This window comes from Nicotiana attenuata, chromosome 5, assembly GCF_001879085.1.
Source record: "Nicotiana attenuata strain UT chromosome 5, NIATTr2, whole genome shotgun sequence".
NCBI classification, from domain to species: domain Eukaryota; kingdom Viridiplantae; phylum Streptophyta; class Magnoliopsida; order Solanales; family Solanaceae; genus Nicotiana; species Nicotiana attenuata.
The window spans coordinates 4124937-4140512 of NC_031993.1; the positions used below are offsets into that span (position 1 = coordinate 4124937).

Below are 15576 nucleotides of genomic sequence, written 5' to 3' on the forward strand. Positions count from 1 at the left end.
TTTATATGCATATTTACCATTTATATACAAAATAATAATATATGATACTACAATCCTCTCTATTTTCTCTCCCTCTCTCTCTTTCTCACGCCTAATAATTTTTTCAATCAAATGATTCTTTCAAAATTTATTAAATATATTTTTCTAATTTTATATCTATATGAAAAATACAATAAATATATTAAAATACCCGATTCGTTTGCCCAAACCCATTATCGGACCCATTAGGTGTCTAAGAACTCTTTCTTCTTCATTAGCTGAATTGTCCGCCACACTGTCCAACAGTCTACTGACACCGCCTTTCCTCCGCCCGTTCCAACTTCGCGCTCTTCAGGTTCTTTTCATTAACCAACTATTTTACACTTCTCATTCGATGAATAGCATAGCTACTTTCTTCTCTTTTGTTTTTTTTCTTAAAAATATTTTTGGGGGATTTTTCGTATTTACTTTATCATATTCTTCCATCTAGGAATATTTTACAAAATGAAGGGCAGAAAATTGTAAACCTATCTATTTGGATTCCTGTATTTATATCACTAACGGAAATGATATGGGAAAGAAGAATTTGCAAGTGTAGAACCTAGATAAATTCAAAGTTAGATTGTTTAATTTTGAGGTCTTCACATCAAGGAAGATAGAAGAAAAAGAAGAAAAAAAAAGCAAGCTTGAAACTGGAAAGTAAATATGCTAGCGAGTATGTATGTGTGTGTGTGAGAGAGAGAGAGAGAGGGGGGGGGGGGGTTAGGCCTTAGGGTTTACGGTGGTGGATAATTCAACTGATTAAGAGGAAGAAAGAGTTCTTGACACCTAATGGGTCGGGTAATGGTTTTGGGTAAACGAATCGGGTATTTTAAAATGTCAAATGACCGTCCACGGACCACGTGTCTATTGTAGGTATCGGGCCTGGGTCTTTTAATGGATGAGGAGTATTTTTGTTCAAAAGTTTAATGGTATATGATAAGGGTATATTTATTCGAACACTTAAATGGAGGGAAGATATAAACAATTTTTGAGAGTAAAGGCGTAAATGTTACACATCTCTAATGGAATACCGAGATATGAGATCATACAAAATGTTCATTTGATATTGCAATTTCCTTTTGGAAAATCGAAAGTTAGTATTGGTTTCAATGTTGTGAATGGAAGTTATTTTACTTTTGAAAAGAATTTTGGTTGTTACAAACTGTGGGCAATTTTAACTATTAAGATATTTCTGCAGTTAATTAATCTGCTCGTGCGATATGCCGTATCTGGTTCGTGAGCATCTATTCATTGGCAACATAGGTGATGCAGCAGAAGTTCTTGAGCATGGTAGTGATGAGATTACGCATATCTTGTCCGTCCTTAGCTCAGCTTCAATATCCTTTTTCTCAGAATGGCGTTCTGGGCTTTCTATACCAGCCAAAGAGATTCGGAAGGAATGTGTTGGGGATTCAGGAAATGCCGACGCTATAACTGATGAGAATAAGAGCGCATCATCACCTAAGAAACTCCTCTACTCGTTAGAACATGCAGGGAAAGATTTGAAGTTTGTAAGGATGACTGCGCCCTTGAGAGACATGGAGAATGAGAATTTGCTGGATTCTTTGGATGTTTGTTTGGATTTTATCGAACAAAGTAGAAAAGAGGGGTCTGTGTTGGTGCATTGCTTTGCTGGTGTATCAAGAAGGTATAACTTCTACACGGCTCGTTGTTGTTTTGGGTCAATTATATCCCAATTTCTGGATGCTGTAAATTAGATGGGTTGTTCTTTTAAGTCCTGATGGACCTCCACCCAGTAGATTGATCGGGTTTGTCAATCTTTGACTTGACAAAAGTTAATCAGAGATATAATATGGATATTACAAAACCATTTACAAGTGAGGAAGCTTATACTACATATCAGAAAAGGGAAAAGCTCTGACAAAGTATCATTATTTTATAAGAAGCTGTAGCTTCTTTTCAGTCCACATGAAAAAGCAAGATATTCAGTTTTTCTCCAACATAATTGTGGATTAAAACGCTTAATATGGATGCTTACTGATTCTCGGTGCTCTAAAATCTCAATCGATAAGAAATGCTCCGTGCTTTTTTCTTTTCACTTGCTGATATTATACATGATCTTCACTTTGACTTACTAACACCAATGCACCATTTCTTCTCGGATCCCAATTCCCTTATCAGGATCCCGCTGTTATTAGATGTAAGAAAGAACTTTTTTAAGTTGCCTTAGCTGACCTGGCAAGTCTACTCACCGGTTAAAGTGGTACAATACCTCATGAAATGAAAATATGTCAGAAGATTCACCGAAAAAGATGTGTCAGATGTGGACATCTACCTTTTACTACATTGAACAGTTCGTGAGCTATACATACCTATTGTAGAGGATTCAAATTCATACAATGACTTCTTTTGCTTTTCTTCATGAATCACTTAAGTTAATTTACTGCTTAGGCTGTGCTACTGTTCAGCTATAAAACAGAAAATAATGCATCAAGGCTTAGTACTTACTAGTTTAAGCAGTTACATGCATCATCAGCCGGACGTTACCCTCACATTCTTTCTTTCTCTTGTTAAAATAAAACTTATCCATCACTTTTGGTTGTCAAGTTTTGGAGAATACGATAGGGTGGATATTGCTTATCAATAACTTGCCAAACTAGTAAAATACGCATTGAGTTTTTCTGCGACATAAAGATGCAAATGGTTCGATTAGGTTACCATAAGGAGATAATATGCTGCTTTCAATGTTGAAACAGTAACTTTGGTAATAAGCTATTGAATCAGACTATTACATTATACAGTATTTTCTTCTTCTTTTTGGTTGGAGACGCTTGTGTTACTTTCTTGATCTGTCTATCCATGTGACAAGCATAAAAATGGGGTCTAAGATGTCCTTGCTTTGCAAAGAAGAAATTTGTCAAAACCTAACATTTTCATTAGCTTATACTTCTTATTCTTTATTTCTTTTTTGGTGGGGAGAGGGGGCTAGGCCTAACTCGATCATGATTTAATCTTTTTGCTTAGACGCAAAGCTTCGCTGCCATGTCTATCAAGTTGACTAATAGTTGTTTTGCCCTTTGCGGCCAATATGATCAATCACCAACATAAATTGGTAAGTATCTTGCTAGAGTTATTATTTGGCTTCATTATAACCTCTGGTTATGTCACAGTGAATTAGGTTTTCTAATATATTTGTTCTAAACAAAGCTAAATGGAAATTCCGTGATGACGAGATGGACTCCTGCTCATTTCTTTACAGTTAAATTGTGTTTGATTGCCTAATGTTTCACCTACTTTTAGACTGTTCATAGTTTTATGCCGCAATTCCATATGTATCACGGTACTTCTGTGTTTGTATAAAGGAATGGTAATTAAATTATCTCCGATAATTTTCTTTTCCACTGCTGTGGTTATTATGTACTTTTCCACTTGAATGTAAGAATGAAGGGAGATGCTTCTCCGTGTATGGCTCTCTTATGGAGGCCAAACAGCCTACATTGTTTTTGGTACGAGTTATACTGCTTACACTTTCCTGCTAATTTTTACCTATTGACACCCTCGTTTGCTCTTTTGGTTGCAGTGCAGCCATCATTGCAGCTTACCTGATGAAAACTGAACAACTATCTCAAGAAGGTTCGATTTTTTTCTGTTTCTACGTGTGGACCTTCACTATCAAAAACTTATTTTTCCCTTTATTGAGAGCATACTTCAGCATATAATAGAAAATGTTGGTGGTTTCCTTTTGAGCTGCCTGGAAATATTACACAATTTGCTAAGAATTAGAGCTTCTTCTTCTTCTTTTACACATCTTGTGATCTTAAAGCTTGACCCTTTTTACTTATTATTGTGTGAAATTTCTTCTATCTTGTTTTTACAGATGCAGTTGAATCTTTACGTCAAAGCTGTGAATTTGTCTGCCCAAATGATGGTTTCCAAGATCAGGTGAAATAGGCAGTAAGAAGTGATTTGTAAGCAATGGTTTATGATGATTACTGAAATTAGTTTCCTGCTTTGTCCGCTACATGACTCGATTCTGAGTGATTTTCTTCTTCTTTTGTCTGCAGTTGAAAATGTTTGAAGAAATGGGTTTCAAAGTTGATAAAGCTAGCCCCATTTACAAACGCTTCCACCTAAAAGTCCTAGGTCCACTTCTCTCTTTTCTTTGCTTATCTTGAGATTATTATTCTTATTTCTTAACTAAAGTTTTAAAAGAAGAAAATTAGGAAAATCCTGCATATGGGAAGGTACATGAAGTAGCTTAATGTCAAAATGACCCATCCAATAATCTATACAAATCTAGAGTAGCGAATTGACTGAAGAATATGTGAAATATACAATATTCTAATGAGGACTTTCAATTCCCTCTGGAGCCTCGGTATTGCTTTTTACCATATGAATTGTCTTAAGGATTTGTAATGATGGACTAATCTAACAATCCGTGCTACCAAGATTTAGCTCTTAATAGTAGATTGCTTGAATATTCAATTTATTTCATTCTTCTGACCTCATGACTACCTTCTGAAGGTGAATTTTGTCGTGATTTATTTAAAAATTTAAAGTGTTGGAGGAGATACACTTATAATATGAAATTGCATGTGGTATCTTGTGCTACTTAATTTGTGGATCATGAATATTTAGGGCTTACTCAATCTTCATTGCCCATTTTTTTCCTCTTCCGGTTCCTCAAGAGGCACATTGCCCAGGAGCTGGTGGTCCAACGTGTGATATATGTGAAATGGGAGACCTCCAAGAATAATCATAGCAAACTTTTTAAAGAAAAGTTAACGTTCTGTCTGATTGTACCACCAGTTGTGAAGTAAAGGAGCCATGAAAAATATGTGGATAGAAAAGACTATGATCCAAATAGTATCCTATAGAGGTTTAAAAGTGTCTTGGAGAGATTGGATTTGTAACTTTGTATGGCTAACCTAGCTATTCACTGTTATAAGGAGGTATGGAAAGATGCAAAATGAGTGGACAAAGAGTACCTTTGTGTCGATATATAAGTCCAAGGATATGCAAAGTAGTGCGAACTATCTTGGTATAAACTTACGAGTCATACAATTAAATTTTTGAAAGAGAGAGCGAATAGACTTAGGCACATTACAAGGACATAAAACTATTTTGGATTTATGCTTGCTAGTGGATATAAGATAGAGGCTATGTGTTGTGCAGAAAGTTGGTGGAAATTTATTACAAAAGGAGGAGGAGCTACACATGATATTCATTAATATAGAGAAATCATATGATAGAACGCCAAGAGAAGTCCTATGGTGGATGCTTCAGGAGAAAATAATTTATGGAGCTCTACGGGATAGAATGCAGTAGGAAGATATTATGGAAGGCTAATTATATAGAACGACTGAGAGATCAATGATGTTAAATGGTAGTGGATGTTCAGTCTATTAGGCTAACACACATACAAGATAAGTGTTGTAGAGAAAGCATATGTTAAGATGGATGTATGACCAAACAAGATTAGAAATCAATAGTCTGGCAAAAGTTGCAAGTATTACACTTACAGGATAAAACCCTTTTAAATATTTGACTGCACTTGTTGCTAAATATCAATGAATTACATTGACCAATAAAAAAAGAACACTTAGAGGATAAAATGGGAAGAAGATTACTTAGATTGTTTGTCATGTCTTCACGCAAACCTCTAAAAGCTCCGTTCTGTAGCTGTAACATTATGATGATTGAATGTGCTAAAGGGTTATTAGATAGACTTAAAGTCATGGAGAGAAGTTGTCGTAAAAGATTTATCTCTCAGATTTAATAGAGTTAGCTAAACCGAAACATAATGGCAATAAATGATCCATAAAGGTAATATCAACTAGTTGTATGTCAGTGCGCAAATTAGTGCAAATTTACGAAATCTCAATAGTTTTAGAGAACCCCTTAACTAGCCTTAAAAGCATATTATTTAAATATTGGAAAAAATTGTCCAAATAGAGCAGAGCAGAAATAGATGATTTGTACTGCCGATCCCAACTAGTTTGACATTATGGTATAGTTGATTGGCAAGATGTGACTTGTGAAGAAGTACTCCTATTGTTTTATGGGTATCCCTCTTTAGAAACATTTCTATTTTCTCCTAGTTTCATATGTACTAATTTCATTTTTCAAAATTTGCTGCAGTTTTATCTATCAATAAATCACTGTCTAAGAGTTTTTTCCCGAAACCTTTAAGCTTGTTTGTGTTCAAGGTAATAGAATTTGATCAAGGCTCTTCATTTTTTATGGAACGGCTTCTTGAATTACTTGGTAAAATTATTACTAGCTTGTATGATTGCTTCAGCTGATTAGAAACTTTATGCAAGATTCATTGTTGTGGAGGATTGAAGGAAGGATTTACAAGTCAATAGCATCTTTTTTGGACTTCCAGATTATAAAATTTAATTGATCAAACTACTTGTGAAACTAAGCTGCTGTCTTAGTAGGCTACAAATTGAGAAACATGATTAGAACCGTGATAATAAATTCATTATATTGCCCTGTCTGATAAAGATGAGCATGAAATAAACCTTCCACCATCAACAGTGTAAACTATGGGAGGGCAATTGCAACATCTTGAACTTTGCAAAAATGTATGTTGCCTTACAAAATTGTATTTTATATTTCCACACTTGAAATAAAAAGATCTTTTTAATGTATCAGGTGATAGTTATAATCGTGGAGAAAGAATAGACACCTCTAAGTTTGGGGCTGATCCAGGCTCGGCAACGGAAAACATTCCTTCAGATGTGGATGTGGATGTGTCCTTGACTAAGGAAACAGCTCCTGCCCGATCTTACCGCTGCAAGAAATGCCGGAGAGTTGTGGCGCTGCAGGGGAATGTTGTAGATCATGTTCCAGGAGAGGGTGAGACAGCATTTCAGTGGTATAAAAGGAGAAGTGGCAATCCTTTTAACAAACCTGATGACGAGTGTTCATCTGTCTTTGTTGAGCCTTTAAAATGGATGAGAACAGGTACTACATACTAGTTTCACCCCTTTATTTCTAGGCTAACATTTTCTAGATATGGTCGGGTCAGTTCATGGAGCAGGAATTAAATGCAATATGTGAGATAACCCAAACGGTGTGCCAGAAAGGATGCGATTAATTTAGCTCCATTAATATGTCTTAAGAAACCTCGACTTAGATGTACTCTTTCCTTTTTTGATGAAAAATTTACTATACTCTTTCCTGAGTGACGGAGGACTTAAAACCAGACACATATGAGCACACATTTAATGTGATGGAATCCTGTTCATGAACATTATGGGCATCATATTTGTAGTTAGGTGAATCTCTACACATTTGTCCATGGGACACAAGGGTAACAACTTGTTACTTGGACCCTGAGTTTCTCATCCTTTCTATGTTTAGCCCTGTGGATTATTGTACACATGGTTCAACATGATAAAAGTAGCTGGTTAAATTTGACAGATTATATTGCTTACAAACAATCCCTCTTTCTTGGTCACATATTTGTACAATGTTGGATATCTGCACTGCACCTTTTTCTGATCTGCCTCGAAAATGTCGCATGCAGTTGAAGAAGGTGCCTTGGAGGGCAAGCTTTTATGTGCGCACTGTGAAGCTCGCTTGGGTTACTTCAATTGGTCAGGTATTCAGTGCAGTTGTGGAAGCTGGATTACCCCTGCTTTTCAACTCCATAAAAGCCGAGTGGATATCAGCAGCATGTGAAATTTTACAAAGGAAGAAGGTTGTGGCATGGAAATACTAATACATTGGGGAACTTATTACATTAAAACCAAACTAATCTGGCTTATACAGTTTTGAGAACCTCTACCAAGATAAATACTAAGGGAACCAATCCCTCTTACCTGCTCTTTCACATAAATTACTTGGAGGCCTGGGACTGGGCTGCACCTCTTATTATAGGATATACATTCATAAGCTGTATAATCAAAGTATACTGATTGAATGCACTTTCTTGTCCAATGGAAGATTTATCTGGACAAGTATATACAAGTTGTGTCTATCTATTTGTCAAAATCTTTTTAAGATTCCCAAATTAAAGTACGTTTACCGTCCCTGGCAAATTTTTTAAAAGTGAATTATTCAGATTCAATACAATACACCCTTGTGGTACGGCCCTTCCCGGGACCTCGCGCATAGTGGGAGTTCAATGTACCGCTCTTTAATCAGAGTTGGTGAGGGAAGGGGAGTCTTGGTATAACCGGTAAAGTTGTTGTCACATGTTGTCATATGACCAGAAGGTCAGGGGTTCCAGCTGTGGAAATAGCCTTTTGCAAAAATACAGGGTAAGGCTGTATACAATAGACTCTTGTGGTCCGGTCCTTCTCTGGACTCGTGTATAATGGAAGCTTAGTTCATCGGGCTGCCCTTTAATCAGAGTTGGTGAGTATTATTGCAGGGAAATGTTTCTATTTGAAATGGATTCTTCTTCATAACGTGCCTTATTACTTATAAACTGCATGCGAATTTATTTCTTTGTTTCCTCTTTTTTTTTTAATATTTCAACAAAAGAAAAATTTATAATCCCTACCTAACCGAATAAATATTGCGAGTCTATATGCACCTAAAAGAAAGTGTATCCACATTTTTTGTCACATCAGTATTTCGGGGTGAAGGCTTTCAATAACTGTAGGTTTAGTTGTCATGACCTTATTTTCCCTTTCCCTTCCTCAGGAGCGGAGGAGGGGCGAAAAAGAATTCATCTGTACCGTGCATATAAGTCAAATATTTTTTATGTGTACATATCATATATTAAAATCTCTTGAACTTTTCACGTTTTTTATTTTTATTTTTTGGGAATCTCCTTGATAGTAATCCTACCTCTGCCATTGTCCTTCCTTGATCCGTATGTACTAGAAATTAAGTTAATAATAACGAGGGTTCATTAGCGACGCAGGATTAGGGGTAGCCACGTTTTTTTTTTTTGGAGGGGGGGGGGGTGGGGAGGAGGGGAGTGTGTATTTGAGTTGGGGATGTATCAAAGCAATGATGAATTGATCAAGGGAAAACAACAGAGGAATTTCATGGTTTATTGAAATCCAAAATAGAAGAAAAAATTATTTGATAGGATTCAAATGTGTGCAAACAGTCAAAGTAGCTCGCTTGTCAAATATCCTTGACCAATTCAGTCTTCTTAGAACTATTTTCTTTTTTAATTATTTCCGCAATTTTTACATGTTTTCTTCTGGTTAGGGGTGTACGTGGGTCGGGTTGGTTCGGATTTTTCAATTACCAAACAAAACCAATAGTGTCGGATTTTTAAATCTATAAACCAAACCAAACCAACAAAGTCGGGTTTTTCAATCTCGGGTTTTCTCGGATTTTTCGATTTTTTTCGGGTTTTTTTTCCCAATAAGTCTTCATACCACAAATATATAACTTGTGCTCCATATATTTCTCTAGTCCTACAAGGATACAACTATATAATGTATTTTTCAAGAAAATAATACAATAATATGAGATGAGTCATAGCATTGTACTAAAATATTCAATAACAAAAATACTAAAATCCATAAAGAAAATATTACTAAGTAATAAGTCATAATAATATTAACATAATCTAAAAGTACTATATAAGTCATGCTAAAATAAGTACAACTATAAGTATATTAGTTACACAACTAAGCACTAAAGAAAAAGATAAACTAAGTTATGCATTTTCAATATAAACAATGCAAAACTAAAAAGTAGATATCCAACACTATTGTCATTTCTAGTGTTGAATTGAATTTTCTTTGTTAGCATTAGTATTGATGTAAGACAAGAGGGGTTGCTCTGATGGTAAGCAACCCCCACTTCCAACCGAGAGGTTGTGACCCCAAGAGCAATGTGGGAAGTTCTTGGAGGGAAGGATGCCGGGGGTCTATTTGGAAACAACCTCTCTACCCCAGGGTAGGGGTAAGGTCTACGTACACACTACCCTCCCCAGACCCCACTAAGTGAGATTAAACTGGGTTGTTGTTGTTTTTGCATTAGTATTGATGTGAAGTTTATTTGAATTACTACCTTTATGAACTATAAAATTTATTGGACCATTCAAGAATGTTAATTCCAAACTTGAAATAATATGTTTAAAGATAAAACTGTAAAAAAGTTTAAGAAATATTTATGAATTCTATTAAAAATAAATATTTATATGTATAAAATATTTGTAAAAATTGAATAAATGTAATATCGGGTTGGTTTGGTTTCGGTTTGACTTTTTTTAGTTAAAACCATACCAAACCAATTATGGTCGGGTTATTTTTTCCAACACCAAACCAAATCAAACCAACCCATGATCGGGTTTTTTTTTTCGGTTTGACTCGGATTAGCGGTTTGGTACGGTTTATCGATTTTTTTTGTACACCCCTACTTCTGGTCTCTCTAAAACAGTGTTGTTCAATTTCTGTTGACATTTTTTTTTCTACGATAGGAAAATACACTAGTCTATATATGTAATAAAACCACGTTTATTATAAACTCACTAACTTTAAATTTTGGATTTGCCTATGTTGCCGACGATGAGGGCTCTAAATTTAAAGTAGTACATGTGGCACCAGGAAAACTTGAAGAATGTCAATTAAGCACAAATACTTATTGAAGTATTTAACTATGAATTTTATGAGTACAAGGTGAAGCAATGCCGTTAGAATTTATGAGCTGTATTTTCGACCTGAAGAAAATGGCATCTTCTTCACCAAACCAATTTGAGAAACTTACACTCAACTCCTCCCAACTTAGGGAATTCCAACTTTCACCCCATGCACTTGCATTTATTATTTTATTACGTACCTGTAAAGTTTCTACAGTTTGAAATCGACGTCATTTTTTACATGTCAACAAACAAAGGCCCCCCAAAATAGAAAGAAGCTGTGTTTCTAAAGAAATTGGTGGTAAAGATTTCAATTTAATTCATAAGTCCATACTCCTAAACAGAATTCAAGGTGCAAGTATTATAATAAAAAAACAGTTCAGTAATTGGGAAAAAGTTTTTTACATTTGTACTATAGTATTTTGGCGACATAACAGAGTGGTAAGGCAGAAGACTGCAAATTCTTTTTTTTCCTACTCAAGTGGAGTGACTCATTAGTTAAAAGACATATTAATATCACTCCTTCGTAACAATGAGTACAATATATACATTTTGGAATTTAAGTTATATGCTGACAATGTAAGAAATTTTTATATTAACTGTGTATTTTAATTTATTGAGGGAGAGTTATAGATCACAGGTTCAAGTCATGAAAATAGTCACTAATAATTGTATTACGGTCGGTTGTGTACATCACACTCTTGGAGTGCGGTTTTCCCCGACCTTGCGTGAACGTGAGATGTCTTGTGTACCAAGCTACCATATTTTTAAGTATATTTTAATTTGTTATAGTAAGGTTATATGCCTTATTTTTAAGTTATTAATCCACGTATTAAAAAGAATGTATGTTTAGCTGATCTGGTTGGATAAATATACTATCGTTATATAAAAGTTAAACTCTAGTTTTTAAAACTTTTGAAGTTCTTGTCAGAGTCGAAAATCAATAGTATATTATGAGAAATCCATCCAAAATATGGGTTGATTCATCCTTTGAGGGAAGAAGTAGAGTAAACAATTAATAAGTGTCACGACCCGGATTTCCCACCATCGGGAGTCGTGATGGCGTCTACTGTCGGAGCTAGGCAAGCCAACCATTTAAACATTTTCGGATAACAACACAACAATAATAAAATAACGAGTCTTTAAATAAAAGCGGAAGTCTTTTAAAACATAAATAACTGAAAACCCAAAATGCGGAAGTTTAATATTTCTCTACCCAAGACTGGAGTCGCTATCTCACAAACCACTAAAGAGTGCTACAAACAAGTCTGAATGTAAGATACATAATGTCTGTCTCGATACAATGATAACAAACTGAAAATATGGGAAGGGACTTCGGCCTGCGAACGCCAGCTAGGCTACCTCGTAAGTCCCTGGATTGAAGTCAGCTCCTGATCAATATACTACTGCTGTGGTCCAAAAGCTGCTCCGGTACCGTGATCTGTGCAAAAAGCACAGAAGTGTAGCATTAGCACAACCGACCCCATGTGCTGGTAAGTGTCTGGCCTAACCCCGGCGAAGTAGTGACGAGGCTAGACAGGACTACCAAATCAACCTGAGTAGCTCAATATATATATATATATATAAAAGGAAAGAATACCGAAACTAAACAGTTAAAAGGGGAGGGAAGCATGCTATGGGGGAGTACAATCCGGATATAAAAGTCATCAACTTAAGTAAGAAACAGGGCACAACAATAATTAACAAAAGCAGGAAAATCAACAGTTGCACGGCATCAACCTTCGTGCTTTTACTCTCATTCTCACCCAAAGCAATCAAATAAAATGCACGGCATCACCCTTCGTGCTTTCCCTCACATAACTCTCATTTCATGGCACGGAATGATCCTTCGTGCTATTATAGTCAAGTCAGAGCACGGAATGTCCCTTCGTGCATAAATAATCAAGACATGGCACGGAATGACCCTTCGTGCAAATATAATCAAAACATGACAAGGAATGATCCTTCGTGCAAATATAATCAAACATGGCACGGAATGACCCTTCGTGCATTATCACTCTTCCTCACCCAAACAGCAATCACAACCAAACGGGCGAGTGAATAAACAAATAATAAGAAATGTCCCGGCAAGGAAAAAACACAATTAAACAGCTAACCGGCAAGGGAGCAACAACAACAACTTTCACATCCCGGCAAGGGAGATAATCAAGATACTCAAACCATCCCGGCAAGGGATTAATCATATCTCTTTTCATTTCTTTCATTTCTTACGCAATAGTATTTTCATCGTTCGAGCCAACGCTCCAAAGAATCCACAATTCATAACTAATCCTCATACTATTCACATTATGTAGAATTCATCAATTACCATGGAAGAGTCCCAAAAATATCAGCATAAGTGCAAACAAGGACCCACGGTCATGCTAGACACCGGTGTATAGATACTCGTCACCATGCCTATACACCGTACTCGATCATTTAGCAATTAGCAATTAATAACACTCTAATCCTATTCCCTCAATCCAAAGTTAGATCAAACACTTACCTCGGTCCAACGAATAGCAATCAATCCTCAAATACCGCCTTACCTCTACAATCCGACTCCGAAACAATGATATCTAGGCATAATTAATTCAATAGTATCAATAAAAACTCAATGACCACATTCCATAGCCTAGATATGAATTTCCTAGCATTCTTCCAAAGTTACCAAAATTCGACACCTTGCCCACATGGTCCAAACTCGAGGCTCGGACCAAAACCTAGTCATCCATAACCCCACGAGTTCAAATATGCAATTTGTTTTAAGATTCGACCCCAAATTGAGGTTGAATCACCCAAAATTCTCAAAACCCTAACTCTACCCAAAACCCTAATTTCTACTTTGATTTCATGATTTAGGTCTAGGATTTCAGTAATTAATGAAGAAGAGTGAAGGAATTAGGTGGGAAATTACTTACCCAAAGACTTTGGTGAAGGAGAGCTTCAAAAATCGCCCCTAGAGCTTGGAGAAGACAAGTTTTATGAAAGAATGAGAAAAATCCCGTAACTATTCTGTTTTGAGCTTTTAAAATTAACTGNTTTTAAAAGTTAACTGGGACAAAAATGCCCTATGCGATCGCGGAGAAGGCATTGCGATCGCATAGGGTAATGGGGAGTAAAGCATTGCGATCGTATAAGTCATTATGCGAACGCATAGAGGAAAAACATAGGCAGTCCAGGTTTGGACTTTAACAAAGTGCGAACGCGGAGTATCAATTGCGTTCGCGTTGAAGGAGCTGGCAAACCTATGCGATCGCGGAAGAGTGTATGCGATCGCATAGAACAAATGCGGGCACATGGAAGGCTACACTATGCGATCGCGAAGCAACCTATGCGATCGCATAGAACTAAATACCAGAACACCAGAACTGAGTTTTCTGCAATTTTCACTAAGTTCAAAACACCCCGAACCACCTTCGAATCACTCCCGAGCCCTCGGGGCTCCCAACCAATCACACACACTAACTCAACAACATCCTACGAACTTATCCGTGCGATCAAATCGCCAAAATAACATCATAAACGAGGAATCAAACCTCAAAATCATCACTTTTCATTCTAACTTCATAAACTTCAAACTTTAGATATTTAGGTCCGAAACACGTCAGATGACGTCCGATTTCGACCAAACTTTACAGAAAGCGCTTAACACATATTTAAGACTTGTACCGAACGTCAGAACCAAAATACGAGCCCGATACCATAGTCTTTTAATCAATTTTTATTTCTATTTTCCTTAATAATTTCAGAAAAACAATTTCACAGAAAAATTCTTTTCCTCGGGTTCTAGACCTCGGATTTCACTCCGGGCACATGCCTGATTCCCATATTTTTCTACGGACCCTCCGGGACCGTCAAATCACGGGTCCGGGTCCGTTTACCAAAAATGTTGACCGAAGTCAACTTTAATCATTTTAAAACCACATTTTGAAATTTTTCTCAGAATTTAACATATAATCTTTCCGGCTACGCGCCCGGATTGCGCATGCAAATCGAGGCAACTAAAAGTGAGGTTTTCAAGGCCTCGGAAGTACGGAAAAAGAGAGAACTCCGGTGATGACCCTTTGGGTCGTCACATTCTCCACCTCTAAAATAACCGTTCGTCCTCGAACGGACAAAAGAAAGAAGTACCTGAGTCGGGAAACAGATGAGGATAGCGGCTCCACATATCAGACTCGGACTCCCAGGTCGATGCCTCAGGAGGCTGACCTCTCCACTGGACACGCACTAAAGGAAAACTCTTCGACCTCAACTGTCGAACCTGCCGGTATAGAATAGCTACCGGCTCCTCCTCGTAAGACAGATCCTTGTCCAACTGGACAGTGCTGAAATCTAACACGTGGGCTGGATCGCCGTGATATCTCTGAAGCATGGACACATGAAACACTGGATGCACGGCTGACAAGCTAGGTGGCAAGGCAAGTCTGTAAGCCACCTCTCCCATACGATCGAGGATCTCAAATGGACCAATGAATCTAGGGCTAAGCTTGCCCTTCTTCCAAATCTCATCACGCCCTTCATAGGCGATACGCGGAGAAATACTCGCTCACCAACCATGAAAGCTACATCTCGAATACGATCCGCATAACTCTTTTGCCGCGACTGAGCCGAACGAAGCCTGTCCTGAATGATCTTGACCTTATCCAAGGCCTCTTGAACTAAATCTGTACCCAATAACCGAGCCTCTCCCGGCTCAAACCATCCGATTGGAGACCGACATCGCCTACCATACAACGCCTCATATGGAGCCATCTGAATGCTGGACTGGTAGCTGTTGTTGTAGGCGAACTCTGCTGAAGGCAAGAACTGGTCCCATGAGCCTCCAAAATCAATGACACAGGCTCGGAGCATATCCTCCAATATCTGAATAGTCCTCTCGGACTGGCCGTCCGTCTGAGGATGGAACGCTGTGCTCAACTGAACCTGGGTGCCCAACTCCTGCTGAATTTCTCTCCAGAAGCGCGAGGTAAACTGCGTACCCCGGTCCGAAATGATAGATACCGGCACCCCATGAAGGCGAACAATCTCTC

General features: G+C 37.3%; 1 protein-coding gene across 1 annotated transcript; it reads left to right on the top strand.

The window, feature by feature from the left end:
• LOC109225195 (dual specificity protein phosphatase 12-like) lies at positions 227 to 8013 on the top strand. The gene is made up of 7 exons (XM_019389784.1): positions 227 to 334; positions 1220 to 1669; positions 3563 to 3615; positions 3860 to 3924; positions 4047 to 4125; positions 6643 to 6954; positions 7520 to 8013. Exons 2-7 carry the CDS (start codon positions 1242 to 1244, stop codon positions 7672 to 7674), a joined length of 1092 nt encoding a protein of 363 aa, XP_019245329.1. The 5' UTR covers positions 227 to 334; positions 1220 to 1241; the 3' UTR covers positions 7675 to 8013.

Coding starts and splice junctions, on each gene's coding strand:
- LOC109225195 (XM_019389784.1), top strand. CDS start 1,242: ATGCCGTATCTGGTTCGTGAGCATCTATTCATTGGCAACATAGGTGAT. Junction 3,925..4,046: donor ATGATGGTTTCCAAGATCAG/GTGAAATAGGCA, acceptor TTTTGTCTGCAG/TTGAAAATGTTTGAAGAAAT. Junction 6,955..7,519: donor TTTAAAATGGATGAGAACAG/GTACTACATACT, acceptor TGTCGCATGCAG/TTGAAGAAGGTGCCTTGGAG.